We start from the raw sequence: 19,701 nt of genomic DNA, 5'->3' as shown, positions 1-19,701 counted from the left end.
TAAAATATCGTATTGCGTATGACAACAATGCAACATGCGGTTATAGTGCAGCTGTGTCTATCACTTTTAAGGAACTTGCAATGCACCTGTAGCTACTGCGAGCTCTGCATACATCATTTCTATGTTCTCTGACGCCACTCATAATTGATTCTGAAATTTGTGTAATCCTTGCAGGCTTATAGTTCAGTCATGCGCTTTTCACAACCCTTAGGAGTAGAATTTCACAGAACGCGTGGCCGATCTCTCACAATTACGTTACATATACATAGTTTTGCGTTCATGTACGTTGTTAGTTTATTGCGAACCGCTTGTAATCAATAAGTCGTGGCCACGTTTGTAATCTTGAACTAGTTCTTGCTGGAACGTCCAGCATCTTAATTCTTTACTCTTGAGTCTTGATATGTAAGTTTCAATAAGTTACAGAAGGTGCTGGTTTCAACATGTAAGTTCGGTACATGTTCCAAGAAGTTCTGAGAAGTTTCTATATGTAGCCGAAATGTAGGAAAGGAGTTTCAATAGTTTTCAAGATAATCAGTATGTTCCGGTGTGCAATCAGTGCGTTTCAATATGTATCGACATGTGCGAGAGAGCTTTGTTATGGGCTTCAGTTTCAAGTTTGATTTCAATCAGTTGTGCAATCTGTAGTTGCTAGATTAATTTCTTCTGAGCGACAGACCGGTCTTTCCTCGCTGTTCTGAAGGTGTCAAGTTGATTTTTGTTACAGTAATAAACCACTACGCAAGAGTATACTATATAGACATTGTCCGCAGGTCATCCCCACCACAATCGTGCTGGGGATGTTGCTGCACTAACTGCAGCTGTGTATTGGCGGATCATTATCAACAGTGCCGCTACACCACATCCATCAGTCTTCAGTTTACTTAAAAATATTGTTACTTTTGGTAAAAAAATAGCTGTGGGCTTGTCTTGCTTTTTTTATTTTAGAAGTTATTATACTGTAAAGGTCCAGTTGCATCAAGCTACGAATTGTCACAATTGTTTCGTGTTCAACGTAGGCTATTAATCTGCAATTCGTTCAAAGTTGAAAAGTATTGTTTTATTTACGATGATCCTCCACTTATTGATCAAAAGTGCACTTAAAAAATAAAAAGAACAATTTTATGGAAAAATTAAACTAGCTTCCAATAATTGAGTTTAATCTTTCTTTATTGCAAAATACAACCATTATCATCAAAGCGCGAAATAATTTATGAAAGTATATAAAGCCCTTTAAGCATGAAGCCATTTTTTACTATTAAGTCTAACCAGCTTTTAAAACCTGTCTTTTTACATTGTTTCAACGTCACGATAGGCTGACAAATATAAAAATTAAACCGTTCTGGTTGGGTGAGTTTTAATTGTTCCCACTGAGATGTCAGCTTGTTGGTAAAAATTGATATCATTGTACCCTTTTCAAATTAAATAAATAATTAACTGTACTGATATGTTTTGCTATTGAATAACAGTAAATATGTGTATTGTGTATCGCTCGAAACTAACGTGTTATTGATGAGATCCAAGATGTTGAAAAGAATATATTCCATCTGGCAGTCGGAGATTTTCTAGGCAGCAAATTTTTTTTTTTACCATAACTCAAAGTCTCTAGGGTGGGCATTGACTAAAAGTAAAAAAGTTTAATTTTCTGAGTATGGTTACGCATCAAATTTTCGTGGAAGACAACGAGTATGTGTCAAAATAAACTCACAAATCCACGTGATGCAATGATTGAGCTTCATAAAACAAGTTTGGTATTCGGGTGCAAAGTTGGTTGTTTTGTCTTACTAAGATTATGTGATTCAAAATATGATATCTACTGCAAGATGCATCTTCTCAATGAGCACGGAACCCCGACTACAGGTCACGTGACACTAGTGTATCAGTACAATGAACTACCGAAAGCAATGTGATCACAAACAACCAAATGCTGTCATTTCCGCTTCAAATGTTGCACGTAATAAAAGATATGATTTCCACAATGCTTTGTCATCAGCAATGCTCGGAAAAAGTCAAGTAAACAAAACCTAACACTCAGACACAAAACTGCACAACATGATGATGAAGTTTGGATTGCCCATCACAGCGTTACTAGTTAGCTTCGTTTTGGAAGGTCAGTGATAATTACTATTTTTTTAGTTTAGTGAGATTAAGAGTGAAATCTGTTTGATGAAATGCATTACGAGCAGAGCAGCTAATCAAAGCGAAAAAAGTCAACGCTAAAAATAAGTTTTTAGAATGAAATTGAGCCCGCAGCTTATATCTCAAAACGTGCTATATTTTATCAGTGACGTAATTGTTAAGAATGCCAACCACGTGATTGATATAAAGCCAAACCAATGGTGTCTAGTCGATAGTAGTTCCAACAATTCAAAAACTAAACTCAATCATATTTTGAGCTTTTTCAGCGACAAAAATATTAATTTACTGCGGTATATAAAATGAATAACGTAGGTTTTATATTTAATAGAGTATAAGAACCGAAGATGCATCGATTTGGTTTGAAAATATTTCTAAATTATGCATCTAGTTTTACCTTTTGAGCTACCCATTATTGCAAAGTCGAGAGGTGAAAGCCTTGGTGCGACATTCGAAAGGGCTCCGGTTCGATACTCCCCAAGAGCATGCGGCTGCGCTTTTGATAAAATACTGAATGGTATATGCCTGAAGTAGACACGAAGATTGCCTTCCTGTCCACTTAATCTAAATCTTCAACTACCGGGCACAAAGGCTGGTTGCACCCAAAAAATATTGATGCAGTTATGTCAAATACCAAACTACAATGTTAACTAACCTTTATATTTCGCGCAGAGTTACAGATCGTCATTTCGGAGCAAGAGACGAAACGTAAGAATAATGCAAAGATTGAATTTAATAAGTTTCTTTCATGGCAAGTTTCGTTGTATCGTTGTATCAGATACTGACATTTCATGATTAAAGCCAAATAAAATGCAAATGATCCACATGCTTGCATTATTAAACCATGGCACCACTAGCTTGAAAAAAGCTTCTTTTTTACATAGTTTCAACGTCAATAAACGTTGAAACGACTGATTGGACTGAGATTTTTTTTTATTTCAGAACAACATTGCTCTAGTCCGTTATTTAAAGAAAAAGCAACAGTTTCTTTGGCGACCGGTCATGGTGACATAACGTCTCCTGGATATGGAACAAATAGCGTCTACCCAAACGGTCAACTGTGCGTGTGGGAGTTTGCAATGACTAAAGAAGACAAACTAGTGCTGGAAATCGTTGATTTGGCAATCATAAACCCTTTCTTCGCAAAAAGCTGCATTCAAGATTATCTACAATTGCCAAATGGTAATGTTCGTTAAAATATCCAGCAATACCTACATCTTACGACTCATCATCGCAGTCCATTTTTACATGAAACGATAAAATATGAAAAACTAAACGCAATGTTAAGGCAAGAAGCACATTAAAAAAACTGTTCAATTTAAAAGTGCAATCCTGGCTGGGTGGCCGTGCTAGCTGCAGCTGAGTACTTCATATTCGTATGAAAAAAGGTGAAAATAAAATGCACATCTGTTTCAACCGGCAGGACACAAAATATGCGGCCTTCAAAACTCGCAGACGTTTTTGATATGTCACTGGCACGTCAAATGTGATGGAAACTCACTCAATATCACAACACAAAACAAGTTGGCAGCCATGTACGCAACGAAGTGGCCGCCGAATATTACGTTCCATGCAGATCATTCCCTCGGCCACAAAGGTTTCCTGATTCGGTATAAAGTCATACCAGGTAAGTTATATTCAATGTTTCGCTAATTGAAATTACATATAAAATAGAAAATTATGTATTCAGTGTGACAATCTAAGCATATATTTGGTTTGGTTTTCATCTCGTCGAAAAATATTTAGTAAATTTAAAATCCATTGAGATGTGAATACCCATGCTTGGTCTACAGAAACAGAGCTAAAAATAAAACTTTAACACTTGCTCCACACCTATAACAGCAAAGTTGTGCATTCTATAACAGGTCATTTGTATCTACACTTGTAAAGTAAATAATGATCATAATGGTAAAAGCGAAATTCAATCTATTTATATTTCTATGACGCCCCAATGGCAGAAGCTTCTCAAAACACTGTGCGACTTGCATTTTCATATGGTGAATGACTTGTGTAGTTGTCTAGTTCTAGCGTTTTGTCAAAACTGAATCCGTCGCTTCAAACACCCAGTAGTGTACAAGTATGCTGGATATCACATGAAAAAAGTGATTATTTTGGCAACTAATGCAAGTCCTAGACTCAATACAGATAAATATTCTTGACCATTGATTCCAATCAAGGTACCAGCAGAAGCAATGACGAAGTCTTGACGCCGAGCAACAGCAGCAGCAGCAACAACAACAATAACAACGCGATCATCATTGCGCTGGCGTGCATTTCTGTTCTTTTATGTGTTGCTGTCGTGGTTATTATTTATATTAGGTATGAAATAGGAATTTAAAAAGTCAACACTTGGTTTAGACTGCACGTTGTATTCTAAAGCGCAAAGTTAAGATGAAAGTACTTCGTTTGAGCTAAACTGTTTCACGTTTATGTAGCTTAGTTAAAGAAGTGATGTATACTAGAACAAAGGTATAAAAGTCATCATGTAAAAGAAAATAAGATAGAAAATTTTTAATTGCACTTATCTTAAAAAACAGATTGCACCATCATTCATTCAGGCGCATCATGACGCCTTTACACAGTCCTTCCAAACGTCTCTGCCCATCATTGAGCTCGGCAGTTAAACACTTCTGGATTCCAATAACTTGTTCTAATTGCTGACAAAGGTTTTTCTAGTCGACACCTTTTCATAAATTTAAGTCTCATATATATTTGTTTTTCATTGTTAGAAAGCGCACAAGAAGACAAAATGAAGATCGTCATCAAGAAACAAACGAGGAAACGCTCTATGAACTTGCAGACGACATTAGAATTCCTGTTAAAAACAGTCATCGCATTGAAGAGGCTAGCAGTTCCAGCTTTGGAGAGAGTCAAATAGAAAGAAAATATGAAACGATTTCTTTTCGCCATGATTACGACGAAATTGCACCAGACAACGATGGTCCCAACTCACGCCGCGGGATGGTGAACAATTTGCTTTATCAACCGGTTAATGTCGAATTGGCATAAACAAAAAAACTCTTCAACGTAAGACCGGAGTTTTCCGGTGTAAACTGGTTTTTGCATGACGTCAAATAATATTTGATTTAACATTTGACCACAGCACAACTGCGTGCCGCGGAGTGTGTCAAATGTATGGCAAACATTTTGCTAATTTGATACAATTTGTAGAGAAATTTCAGTGTTTCATTTTCTAATTCTGATGTGTGCGTTTTTTTAAATGCTTTCGGCATATTGCCGAATATGTTTTTAAAATAGTAAATAAATATAAAAAAATAAAAAGAGTCATACGATAAAGAGTGTTGAAAAATACTGGCCTGCTGCAAACCTATTTTCGTTGAGAACATAAGGAAGATAAACTTAAAGTTGGATATATGTGAAGAGTGTGAATCCCGCAATGCAAGAAACTGAACACAATTCCGCAATTTTTTTGCAGCAATGCTTCACCTGGCTTCACAAAATAAACAGAAAGCATTTGACAACGGCTTGAAATAGCAATGACCGTACTAGGAAACTGGTAAACAGATTTTGATCATATCAGTTGCATTGAACAATGAAAATAATTCAAAAACCTACTAGATTCAAAATACACATTCAAAGCATGACTATATGCGAATATGTTTTCCATCAGCAACTTTATAAAAACCTGTGCTGTGACGTCAATTCGTGTTAGCACCTGACCATACAAAAACCTTCAACGTTATAAAGTGTCTACATTTTGTGCCAATTCATGAACGTTTTGTGAACCTTGAAGTATAAGGGCTAATTGCAAACGTTACAAACCAGAAAACTGGCTCGGTTGCTTAGTGGTTAGTGCGTCTGCCTCTGAATCGGTAGACATTGGTTCGATACCTTGTCGGGTCATACAATGTCATACCAAAGACTTTTTAAAAATGGCACTGAATCTAATTCCGGCTTGGCACTGAGCAATGGAATCGATTCGGGTAATAATGTACTCTGTTGCGCCTCTATACGGCTGCATTGACACTGTCTGTTATGTAAAGCGATGAGGAGCAACGCACTCTGCGATGGATACAGCGCTATATAAAAACTATCACTATTATATTATTATAAAACAAAGTTTAAAGAGAGTGGGAAGTTTATTTAAGGTTAGACCTTGGCTCAAATGATTTAAATCTGTGTGCTCTTTGCCAAACAACAAGAAAAAGTGGGACAAAAAATTTAGTTAAATTTTTGTACAACTGTCACATTTGGCTCCATAATGTTAACATGGTAAAGTTGGTTTATCTAATCTTTATAAGTGCGCTATACGTTGGCATGCGATTTGAATGGAAAAAATACTGGCTGGTGGAATTTCAACTAAGGTCCTGTCGGTCTGAAACCGCATACTGAGGGGCATGAAATCCTACAGATAAAGGTATACGACGTTAATTAGTTGATGCCATTTCCTTTGCTTTTTAAAGAAAAGCGCTACGTAGTGAACTTAGTAATTTAAATTACTTACTTACTTAGTCACATCTTAATTTTTATACCAAAGAAAACTGAACAGGAAATTTAAAGAAGTTTGTTACAACATAATCTGAAAAAATGTTCAGTCCAAAGAAGCAAAACAAGGAAAGATATCCGACCATTTTGTCTGTGCACCGCTAGGTGGTAGAATAAAGTTGAATGAACCGCAGAACCAGTTCATATTCTTGCTTTGTGTTTATGTCGTAACAACTTTACGAAAACTTCTGCAGCTTTTATAACAGCTGAGCAAGAACTGAAAGTATTATACAAATTGATCATTACACGTTTAAAATAAAAAAGAGGAAATTTTCGTTCAAAAAATAAACAAACCGTGAAAAACGAACTTAGAAAAATACTTAACCTCAATTACAAGCTATATCTCCTTGTGGAGATATCACATGGTACAAAGTCATTATCCTGACAAAAGATATCAATAACTTTGTCATGTTTAACCAGTTTTGTGGGCAGATCCACTTGTAGTTTCTAGAAACGATCCTTACGTAAGCTAAAATGTAATCAAAAGGGCAATTTAGCGTTTTCCATTTCACAAAGAATGAACGCGAATAACCAAGTCACAAAAATACCGTTTCATATAGCCTAAAGGTGCGTCTACACGACGACTGTTTTCTTGCTTAAGCTAGACAAACTTCTTGTTTCTTTAAGTTAATCGCAGTTTGTGCCGCTTACTTTTAAGAAAATGGGCGAGTAAGCGAGCCGTCGAGAAAAAATACGCTCGAGAGCAAAAAACTGGGCGCTTAAGTGAGTTCTCTTGCTTAGAAATGTTTTTCCCGCCAAAATCTCAGGTCTCCTCTCAGCTCAGTATCCAGACAGAGCAGGGCGGTATCGTTAAAGGATTTCGTTAAGTTTTGATCCCAACCCGTTCTTATTTATGTTGCGGGCTGAACTGGCGGTGACCGTACTCGAAATAGCCCATAGATAGCACAATATTTTCCAATTTCAAATCCAAAACAGGATCTCAGCAGAAAACCATTGCCATTGTGCACTGGGTAATAAAAATAGCGGAGGAATGATTTTGCTGGTTGTTGCCAGTCACCCACGCTGACACGAAGTTCTGTTTCCAACATTTCAACCTCACTGAGGTGTCTGAATGCTTCAATAAGCAGTAAATTGCGGGTTTGCATCCTTCGCTTTTTGCAGCATTTTTTACACAACTTCTGGGAAGCCATGACTGAAAGACTGCAACAACTTCAAATGGTTAAAGAACAGTCAGTTGCTTAGTCTACTCTGCTGTACTTTAGAGCGAACTGCTATGCTTTGGCGCGAACTTTTTAAAACGTGACGTCATTGGGGATTAGATACTCACGTGACCGCGATTCAAGCGAGCAAAATCTTCGTCGAGGTTGCCAGTGTAGACGAAACGAGCTTAATCACTAGCTTAAGCAAGAATTTCTAAGCAAGAACACTTTCTCGTGTAGACGCACCTTAAAGCGCGTTTCTTTGAACACTTCGAGAGATTAGTTCCACGCGAACTTCACGTGTGACTGGTGCCTTCCTGTTAAATGACGAAACTTTTCAAAAGCACAAAAATGTTGTCTTTGTTTTGAAGTCATTTAAAAAGAATTTTATGAAACCGCTCTTGAAAGATTTCAAGCCAAAACAACATAGTTTTGTTGTGCAATGTTTCAAGAGTGAAATAGTCAGAAACAATACACATTACACACCTTTGCAAGAAACACGGTTTAACAAAATATTTTTACACCATGATGACAAAGTGAATCAAGTGAAAAATATAACCGGAAGCTGATGGTGTTGCAATGTTGGTGTCTCAACAGATCTAGTGTTGCTAACCCGCTGAAGAAGCTTCCACATTGCGCCAAGTCAACCCACGCTGCAATTTCCGATTCACGTGACTAGTGACATCATAGGAAGCACACCGCATGCTCTTTTACAACACTAGAAACAATTGTACGCCAGTGCAATGTGAGAAGGTGGAAAAGCAAACAATAGCAGCAAAAAGTTTTTCATTTATTAATATTCTAGACATTTTGTTTTGTTTAGCACCACACAATTATAAAAAGATCAGTAGGCTGATCAAAATGCAGAACTATAGTGCTCTGACAGCGGAAGACCAAGCCATCAAAAGAACATGTTAGCATTACAATCTGCAGCTGTGCAGTCATAAGAAGGTATATAGGGAAATGTTTATAGCAATTTAAAGTTTGAACTTGCAGGAAGAGTATCATTGGTGAAAGACTTAAAAACACAGAACCAGAACAGCATTACTACGAAAGACTTCTCAAGAAAGCAAATTTGACTCCGTTGATTTTTATAAATTTTAGTTGGAAAAATCACTCGATCAAGATGTTGAAAAGCTTTTGAGGCAGATGGATTGCCGACTAACTTTCTCCCGTCTATACAGCAAAACTTTAATCTATCTGTAACTAAGCACTTAAGATTCTATTGCAGATAACTAAGATTCCTATACCCTTTCAACAAATACCTTCCTATTAACAAACACATAATATGAAGAGACTACAGTGGTTCAATATGTTTTTCCATCTACAACTCTTGCTTGCCGTCGTTGCAAGGGAAGGTAAATATATGTTTGTATGACGTCACGGCTTGAATTGTTGCACAATGCACATAGCCTACAATGGTTACAACAGCAATTTTTATAAAATTAAACTTTTTAGAAAATGTTTTCAAGACATAAGTGGTGTCACTTATTATGAAGTTCACTTTATAAGAAATACACATATACAGTATAGTATTAGTAGTTAGTTGATTAGTAGTATACAGTAGTAGTAGTTAAGAGTAGGTGCGCTGTTAGTACTGCACAACGTACAACTTGCTTCTACGGAGATAATATTTGTTTTTTAAGAAAATTGTGTATGCTTCAACCTGATTAATGTTATGACATATTGATTATTATTATATAACCAAAGCTTATTGCACTTTGCCAAAAATGCTTCTTCATTATACAACGCAGCACCATCACAATACGAAGGATGTGAGGGGAAAGAACAAGACATTGACGGAAAGAAAGGAAGATATAGCACTGATGACGATGAAAATCCAATTCTAAAATCCCTTGTCCTTACTGACGTCACTGAGATGCTTATAATTGATGGAGAAGTGAAAACGTCAAATGAATTCACCCAGTGTCACCAGGCTACCGATTTTCTCATACTTCCAGACGGTTAGTAATGCTCTTAAATCGTATTGTTTGGTGTTTAAATCTTTATACTCGGACTGACAAGGCATTTGACAGGTTATTCCTGCTAGTTTCACATACTTGTAGACTAGAGGCTTTGTGCCACTGACGCAGGGCTGGTTACCGATATTGGGGAAGTGAAGTTACCATAGTTACTGTTTGTGAGCTATTCCATCCACTGTGTGCGGCTGAATGGAAAGCAGTCCTGAAAATACGTTGCTCAAACGCACACGCCGAGCGTCGAACCGGTGCCGTTTGATCTTCATTCGGGCACTTAACTACTGATTAAACAGGGCGGACAATAAAATTATTTAAAAAAAAACAGCGTTTAGTGGTTTACAATTCTAACTGCTACAGGTGACATAAAGTGTTATACGGAGAAATTTTGCAAAATATTCGTTCCCCCTGGACGCAACATTTCTCTGCTCCAAAGTGAATGCTCCTCAGCGTTTTTGTCCGCCGTTAGACGTCGCTGCAACACCACGTGGACAGCATCGTCCATTTGGCCACCCAGAGTTTGCGTTTCCAACCACTTTAACTTGTACCATGCAAAATTGAACTATTCTTTTCTCACCATAAAACGGCAAAGTAAGTGACTCGTTTTTTTATTTACTTGTTGTTTAAAAAAATGTTGCGATTTGCTAATCAAACCCACAAGGTAATAGTCTGGGAGCCTACGACAGAAGATTTCACCCCATAAGGTACAAAAGGTTTGACCCCTTGAAGTTACTGGGGTCAACTATGTCACTCACAAAAAGTATGGAAGATTGACCGCGCCGGGTGGATCTGGTCCCTAGAGCCCCCTAAAAAGCCCAAAAAGGGGGTTAATTTCACCCCATAAGGTACATGGACCAAACTTGGTGAAAACGAAGTTCTATGTCAGGACATCACAAAAATATCAAATCTAACAATATTTTCGAGTGGAAAGGGGATGTAAGACCCCCCCGAAAGTGACCCCCCGGGGGGTTAATTTCACCCCATAAGGTACATGGACCAAAGTTGGTCAAAACGAAGTCTTATGTCAGGACATCACAAAAATATCAAATCTAACAATATTTTCGGGTGGAAAGGTGATGTAAGATGCCTTCAAAGTGACTTCCCTTAATGTGACCCCCTCGGAACGTTTATTTCACCCCATAAGGTACATGGACCAAACTTGGTCAAAATGAAGTCTTATGTCAGGACATCACAAAAATATCAAATCTAACAATATTTTCGGGTGGAAAGGTGATGTAAGATGACTTCAAAGTGACTTCCCTTAATGTGACCCCCTCGGAAGGTGTATTTCACCCCATAAAGTACATGGACCAAACTTGGTCAAAACGAAGTCTTGTGTCAGGACATCACAAAAATATCAAATCTAACAATAGTTTTGGAAGGAAAGATGATGTAAGACTCCCCTAAAGTGACCCCCCAGGGGATTAATTGCACCCCATAAGGTAGGCTACATGGACTAAAGTAGGTTAAATCGAAGTCTTATTTCAAGGCATAACAAAAATATCAAATCTAACAATATTTTCGGGTGGAAAGGTGATGTAAGATGCCATCAAAGTAACCCTAAGAGGGTTTATTTCACCATAGAGTACATGGACCAAATGTGGTCAAAACGAAGTCTTATAGGACACCACAAAATATCAAATCTAACAATACTCTCAGTTGGGAAGATGATAAAAGACCTACCCAAAAGTGAATCTCCTCCTATAATTTAATTTACTTCATCCCTTACTTGAACCAACCTTGGTGTAACGGAAGTGCTATGCCAGGACAGTAGGCTACCAATGGATTAAATCTAAAAATATTTTTATTTAGGTTTTGGTGAAATACATTCACAAGCTGTCGCATGATGCATGAAATGGAACTATAGCCTACTTTACAAAAAGTTTTTGTATAAATCATGTTCAGTCAATCGAAAAAAGGCAACAGGACATGACAATACATGGCTTTGTAACACCAAAAACAGAAAGTACATGAGAAGCATATAGGCTACAGTAGCCAGAAAATTGATCGAAGATCTTGATACGACCACTAAATGTTGAATTAATCGAACAACTGACTATCCAAATCAAAACGTTTCGAAGTGAATCATTTGGAACGTTAATTCCGGCAGTAATGAACATTTTCCAGCTGCTACAATAAATAACCCAATAAACCCAATGTAGTAAATTTTTGTTTAATGCCATTTGCTTCATGTCTCTAATCAGTTATTGTAACTGTTCATTCATAAACAGAGATTGTTTGTGTAAATGTAAACGGTCGTTTCTTTATTCTTCATTGTCACTGCTGTCGCTTTCACTTTTTTCGTCTTATTTGGATAGTCAGTTGTTCTATTAAGTCAACATTTAGTGGTCGTATCAAGATCTTGGATCAATTTTCTGGCTACTGTAGCCACGGCGCCGATCCCTATAGGACAGTGGGGACATGTCCCCACCATCTTTTTACATGTCCCCATCATCTTTTTACATTATTTTTGTAACGTAAAAGGGAAAATATTACCCGAATGTCACAATTTTACCAGTCAAACGTTTAAAATATATTGAAAGGAGGGGACAACATTTTTGTTTTATGCGAGGAAGCCCCAACCGTAGTAGAAATGTTTTATTAAGCAGAGAAACCCTGGTGTAACTCGCAAATTGTATTTAATTTGGTTACCACACAGTGCAGAGTTTTAGAATTACTTTGAAAGAGTCGTACAAGCATGTAGTGCAGCAAGTGTAGCTTGTGTTACTTTTGTATAAGAAAAAAGCTATTTTTTCAGTTATTATTACATTGAGGTTAAGAGCTGCTGAAATGTCTTTACCGGTTTGGCAAAAAAATGTATATAGGAAAATCAGCAGTTGGAAGGCTGGCAGGCAGCTTTTTTTCAATCGAAAAAACTCTTACCCTACCCAATTTTTAAAAGACTTGTCACGTTCCAAATCGTCTTCAGTATGGACATGGCCATGGTTAACCTCCTAAACTTCAAGATCGATCGGTCAGAGTATTTTGCAGTCATTGACAGCTCGCAGCAAAATCTTACTGACTATTTCAAGTCGACCGATCTTGAGCACTACAAAATTCTACAAGAATCACTCTTTAGTGGAAAGCTACAATCACATTTGGTAGACGATTATCTTCAGTTCTTTGACACAGAGTCCCTTGCACAAGATTTTCGAATGATATTCAAGAAGATACCATCCGCTGTTCGGCAAATGTTTCCGCAAGTGGAACTTTTGCTCATATCACCAGCCCGCTCGTGTTCAGCTGAACGCTCATTTTCAACTTTGCGACGTATCAAAACTTTGTTACGATCTACCATGACACAGAAACGGCCAAATCATGCAATGGTCTGCTATGTGCACAATAAAGTTTTGAATTTGATCAACCTTCATTACAAGCCAAGGATCAACCAAGGACTTCGTTTTTAATTCGCCGGAGACTCGTTGCCGAGTTGCAGTGTTTGGACTTCTGCTGTCCAATGCTGACACAGACAATTAAAATACATTGCATTAGACTTGTAGCCTATCTACTGTAGGCTTATTTGTTTGTTTGTTGAACAGACCCCAATATTTCAGCTCGCTTCGCTCGTCTGCCCTTTCTTTCCTAGTAAATGTCCCCACCAATCTTAGAGAGCGATCGGCGCCCATGACTGTAGCCTATATGCTTCTTATGTACTTTCTGTTTTTGGTGTTACAAAGCCATGTATTGTTATGTCCTGTTGCCTTTTTTCGATTGACTGAATATGATTTATACAAAAACTTTTTGTAAAGTAGGCTATAGTTCCATTTCATGCATCATGGGACAGCTTGTGAATGTATTTCACCAAAACCTATATAAAAATATTTTTCGATTTAATCCATTGGTACTGTCCTGGCATAGCACTTCCGTTACACCAAGGTTGGTTCGAGTAAGGAATGAAGTAAATTAAACTATAGGAGGAGATTCACTTTTGGGTAGGTCTTTTATCATCTTCCCAACTGAGAGTATTGTTAGATTTGATATTTTGTGGTGTCCTAGGACCTATAAGACTTCGTTTGGACCACGTTTGGTCCATGTACTCTATGATGAAATAAACCCTCTGGGGGTTACTTTGATGACATCTTACATCATCTTTCCACCCGAAAATATTGTTAGATTTGATATTTTTGTTATGCCTTGAAATAAGACTTCGATTTAACCTACTTTAGTCCATGTAGCCTACCTTATGGTGTGCAATTAATCCCCTGGGGGGTCACTTTGGGGGAGTCTTACATCATCTTTCCTTCCAAAACTATTGTTAGATTTGATATTTTTGTGATGTCCTGACATAAGACTTCGTTTTGACCAAGTTTGGTCCATGTACTTTATGGGGTGAAATAAACCTTCCGAGGGGGTCACATTATTGGAAGTCACTTTGAAGTCATCTTACATCACCTTTCCACCCGAAAATATTGTTAGATTTGATATTTTTGTGATGTCCAGACATAAGACTTCATTTTGACCAAGTTTGGTCTATGTACTTTATGGGGTGAAATAAACCTTCCGAGGGGGTCACATTAAGGGAAGTCACTTTGAAGGCATCTTACATCACCTTTCCACCCGAAAATATTGTTAGATTTGATATTTTTGTGATGTCCTGACATAAGACTTCGTTTTGACCAACTTTGGTCCATGTACCTTATGGGGTGAAATTAACCCCCCGGGGGGTCACTTTCGGGGGGGTCTTACATCACCTTTCCACTCGAAAATATTGTTAGATTTGATATTTTTGTGATGTCCTGACATAGAACTTCGTATTCACCAAGTTTGGTCCATGTACCTTATGGGGTGAAATTAACCCCCTTTTTGGGCTTTTTAGGGGGCTCTAAGGACCAGATCCACCCGGCGTGGTCAATCTTCCATACTTTTTGTGAGTGACATGGTTGACCCCAGTAACTTCAAGGGGTCAAACCTTTTGTACCTTATGGGGTGAAATCTTCTGTCGTAGGCTCTCGGTCTATAAAGTCTTCTGGCAACTTGTAAAGAAAACCAACCAACTGCAAATGCATGTTCGGAATTGATCCCAACAAAGGCTGGTTTTGGGAACAAGATAGTTTTTTTGAGAAAATACTGAAACGCTTTTTTTAGTGTAAAAGAATGGTTTTGGTTTCAAATGGTATTATATTTATGGTGTAAACGTCTCTTTGTTTCGACTTATCCTGGCGACATTACGAAACAAAGAAGGCAATCGGAAGCATCTTTAATGTCTTTGATGTGACCCTATCTGGAATCGAATCCAGACTTACCAGCACTAAAGCTGAAGACACTGACCATTCTGCTGGTTGTGCTGCAGAACTAACTCGACTTTGACAACAGGTGGAAGAACTTATGTACAGCCAACCGATGTTGAAGAGCCGGAAGCTTCTGACAGCACTACGCTGATCGTTGCCACTGCCATTGGCTGTGCGTTACTGCTGCTTTTCATAGTCACACTTTTACTGTTTACAAGGAGACTAAGGTAATGCGTAGCCTAAAAAAATATTGTGTGGTAAAAAAAAATATTTCATATGACTTATCAACTTTTGTTGAATGACCATACACTAAAAGTGCTTGGAAACCGTCAGCTTTGTTAAGCGCTGAAAATAAGGTAAAGGTGCAATGGGTACAGCTTTATATAAAACTCTCCGCACTCATGTAGCCTACACTGACCAAAGCCCACACTAAAAAAAAGAAGCTTGATCTCAGTCTCATTGGCCATCTTCGGAAACATTGGCCATCTTCGGAAACGAAACTTCATCATCATCATATAAAACCCTACCTTTACCTAACCTACATAAAAACACGCAGTATGATAAAATAAAAATATAACAACAAACTGTAAAACACTTCCAATTTGTAAATCATCTATCTACGCATATTTTCAGACAACGTCAGCGACCAAGAGACATACCGCCGTACGCAGTCCACGTCAGCGTAAGACGAAGAAGTCACGGCACGGATTACGTGTTTGACGAGCAAGGTCAGAGGCACCAGTACAGCACGGTAGCACCGGGCGTAGCAGTGATGGAAAGCGAATACTTGCAAGTGACAAACGAGACCCCGTATTGTGAAATCGGAGATGTTAACACTAATGAACAACCAACACCGGACAACAGAAGTGACACGGTACCGGTATATGATATGGCAAACTGCAGCCATCACTACCAAAACGGCATCCTGGGCACCAGCCACGTACTGAGAAACTCATCAGATGCACTGTGTGGTTCTGACAATAACCTTGGTCCCGCACTGTCCACAGACAATATACGACATAGTGGTTATGTCGAAATGTCAAGTACTTCAGCACTAGATTCGTCCACATCTCTTTTAGACGCAGGCCTTACGCACACACCGTATGGGGAAATTATCGGAACTGTGAAGAAAAGCGGGTCGCTTGAACGATTCAATCCGTGTGAAGATCAATACAAGTCTGTGAGAAAACCCGGTCGAAATCGAAAGAGAAGCAACTCTGCTTAGCAAAAGCCACATTTGTCACGTAGGCTACCCGACCAGAAGCCTTTTTATATAATAAATCAATGCGAAGAATGACTAATCTGCATACTGGGCCAAAGCATTCTCCGAATCTGTTAAATTCAGAAAAAAGTTCTATCTAAAATTGAGTGTAAACAATTGTGCACAGGTTTACCTATTCGTATGACACATGATTTTTTAAAGTTTTAACAACAAAAATATATAGCCACCTTTAGCAACGCATGGTTGAAACGTTTGTGAGTAAAAAAGTGTTAAATTGTGCATTAGTGTCAGCAAGACTTGTTATGTTGTTCTTTTGCGCTTAGCGTATTTCCACTCTTCTTACGTGGGTGTCTAACACAATTGTTTGTTGCGCTGGTGCAGAAAGTTTTTTTCCACAAATTGTGTGAGGAAAGTTGCAAAACACATTTGCACATAGGCCAACTGTTGGTTAAAATTCTTGTCATCAAAAGTCTTTCTCTAAAATTTTGCATTCACTACAAAGAAATGAAACCATTATTTATCAAAGTAATCTTTACAGCCTATTTCAAAATAGCATGAAATCTTTAGAAGGATCTTAAAAAATCTCTCAATCTCGCTCGGGTGAAACAGACTGCAAAGATTACTCAGATAACAGTAATTTATGTGAATTTGTTTTTCTCTTTTGAGCACTCTATTGTGGCATTAATACATTGTATTATTTCGCTATAATTCATACTGATCATACATTTAGGCCTATAAAACTATGCATTCAGGAAACTAAAAATTGTGGTACCCAATTGCCAACATCCTTGTCACAACAAGGTGGGCTGACAAGTTGGCAGCCCAAGTTGATGTTTTATATTAGCGTAGGTAGTGCAGGTAGTGTAGGTATAGTGCATGTGTATTAGGGATGTTTGGAACAAAAATAACGTAGAACAAAAAAGTTTTTGTTCGTTTTGACTTTCTGTTTTATGTCGTTTCGTTTTGACAATAGCAGTTTCAATTTCTTTTTTTATGCAAAATTCTTGAATATGTTTCATTTTGAACTGCAATTTCGTCTCGTTATCCTTTGAAACAAAATGAAAACGTGCGGAAATTTAAAACAATGGTATATGATCCGGCTATTTACAAATTTAGGCTACTAGTTATTACAACCTACTGTAGATATGCAAGAAACAATAATTTCTACCAAAATATCGCTTCGTACTGATCTTCTTAGTGAACAATGTTGTTTTATTACAGTTTTGCTTCAATTCGTCCAATGAAAATTCTTTCTCGTTTGCCGAAACATGTTATTGCACAAATCGATGCAACGAGAAGTCGATGTTACGTCATGAATGTTGTGGTCAAAATTAACGCAAATATCCAACGAAAGTGAAAGTTGTTTGCAACAATGAAATCCTTGAAGTAAAGAACCATAAATGACAAACCAGTTTTTTTATTATTTGGTCTCGAGCGCGCTTCAGATCAGGGACAGGGCCACAAAAGGGGCTTAGGAGAGCAATCGCCCACCAAATTTTTATTTTGCGCCTCCCAAAAAATATGTTTTTATACTATTACAACGTTTTAATGACATTGTATTGCATGTTGAATGACGTTTCGTAAGCGTTTGGTTGCATTCAGTAATTATGTTTTCAAACAAACTCTTTATCTTAAGCATTAAAATATTTTCCCCTACAGCAGTTGCATTTGCGTCCCCTAAAATTTTCTTTCTAGCTACGCTGCTTCAAATTGCAGTGTGGAAGACATGTCCCATTGTCCCAAGATTAGCAAACGCACAATGCGAAGGAAGTCAGAGAAAAAGAAGCGAGAACCAACAAATGCCAGTTTGCGTAGTAAACAACATATAGCTGCATTCAGTAAACATCTACATTCGATCATAATATCACGATTTAATTTATAAGAAAAACATGTTATTGAAGTAATATTGATTCAGCGTTGTGTTTCAAATATTTTAACGCGACTCAACAGCTGGTAGAATGTTTTGCATTGAAAAAGCGTTTCTGGGAAATGACGAGTGGCCAGAAAGCAAAGCGCAGACATTTTCACTTCCATAAAGTGACAGTGCAGTTTTCAGAAGGGATAAAAATAAACTAAATTAAGAAGGAGTCAACGTGAAATATCAAGCTGCAATTTCCAAAAAAATATATACCAAACGGTAAAGTAAACTGCGAGCAGACTACAAATAAGAAACATCTAAGAACTGCTACACATTTTACGTGTTGTGGGCAAAGTTAAATAAGCCAGTGGATTGTTGGCGGAGCAAAAATCAATTTAATCATTGAAGCAGATAAGCAATACACAGGCACACCGTTTAAGGTGAATTGCTAGCGACTAATTAAATAAGCGCTGTTGAAATTTGTGATTGCTATGAGTGGTGAAAGACTAAAAGCCATAAAAGTCACAAAAAACGAGGCAGAATCAAGATAAGTTCTCTTGAGGCAAGAAAAGCGGCAAGTGTCTGAAAGTTTATTTGCGTAGTTACTTGCATACAAGACAGACACTGCAGTTATGCATGACAGTTTAGTTTAATTGCGTTAGAAGAGGAAAAAATAGCGAAATTTTACACAGCTGAGCTTGGTCAGATGCGCAATTCGTTTTATTCGTTACGATTATGACGAGAGAGTGCGTAACTTAATTTATATTGAGTCATTGGAATAAAGGTTACCCTTATTTTAAGACAATTTGAAAACTAAAATTAATAACTGACCTTATTTTTTAGAATTGTGACGATCAAAAACAGTTTAAACGAATTGGTCTACCAGTCTATAATACAAGTATTTTACAATTAAACCATTATTTAGAAACTTGCATTGCAACTGGTGACCTCAGTTGTGGATTTATGAAAGAGTAAATAGCAGTGGTTCAAGTTGCACTAAAAAAATTAAGAACGTCAACAGTACAAGAAGAAAACCGGTGAAAACAAGATAGCTATGGGAAATCTGACACACAAGATGATTGCAATTCTGCTGCTGTGGACAACAGGTGAGTTAATTTTTTACCGAACTAACATTTCACATTTCACACACTTTCATAGAATAGATTTGTTCATGTTGGAAGATGGCGTGATTTAACCGCAGGTCACATGGAAGTCATCTATTACGAAATCAACGTCTAACCAATCGGATCAATGACGTTTACCCAAAGTTTAAGCACGTGAAAAATTGACTCACAACTCCAGGCACGCGATGTCTTTCAATCCAACGTTTCCTCGTTTCATAAACATATTTAGAGGAAGATAAGTTTGGCTCAATTTTAACGGCACTGGGCTTTCGATTTGCCCTTCGCAGAAATAAAAAAAAATAAACGGTTATGGAATAACGTTAGGCTGAGTAGTTCTGTGGTTTTGGATTTGAAGGTGGGCGTGGCATAAATTTAGGACTTGAAAATAGGGCTGTGGAGTTAGACGAGTTTTTGGGAGTCTGGTAGTTGGCCCTTAAAAAAGCGAATCGCAACCGTTTTTTTTTTGTCTTTAACTCCTATGACAATTGGCCGGT

The 19,701-nt window shown here is 37.6% G+C and overlaps 3 protein-coding genes across 3 annotated transcripts in view; 2 read left to right on the top strand and 1 right to left on the bottom strand.

Moving 5' to 3' along the window:
- LOC145782777 (nesprin-1-like) overlaps positions 1–19,701 on the bottom strand; it is a 188,243-nt gene that overhangs the window by 121,264 nt on the left and 47,278 nt on the right. The window lies entirely within an intron of this gene.
- Positions 2,515–5,412, top strand: LOC145776779 (uncharacterized). The gene is made up of 6 exons (XM_082588008.1): positions 2,515–2,650; positions 2,806–2,841; positions 3,076–3,315; positions 3,557–3,760; positions 4,311–4,452; positions 4,863–5,412. Exons 1-6 carry the CDS (start codon positions 2,515–2,517, stop codon positions 5,140–5,142), a joined length of 1,038 nt encoding a protein of 345 aa, XP_082444134.1. The 3' UTR covers positions 5,143–5,412.
- On the top strand, positions 9,029–16,241 carry LOC145776727 (uncharacterized). The gene is made up of 4 exons (XM_082587959.1): positions 9,029–9,157; positions 9,554–9,763; positions 15,089–15,230; positions 15,637–16,241. Exons 1-4 carry the CDS (start codon positions 9,088–9,090, stop codon positions 16,226–16,228), a joined length of 1,014 nt encoding a protein of 337 aa, XP_082444085.1. The 5' UTR covers positions 9,029–9,087; the 3' UTR covers positions 16,229–16,241.

This window comes from Aplidium turbinatum, chromosome 1 (assembly GCF_918807975.1).
Source record: "Aplidium turbinatum chromosome 1, kaAplTurb1.1, whole genome shotgun sequence".
Taxonomy (NCBI): Eukaryota; Metazoa; Chordata; class Ascidiacea; order Aplousobranchia; family Polyclinidae; genus Aplidium; species Aplidium turbinatum.
The sequence above is the reverse complement of the archived record's forward strand: the minus strand, read 5'-3'. Positions and strand labels throughout refer to the sequence as shown.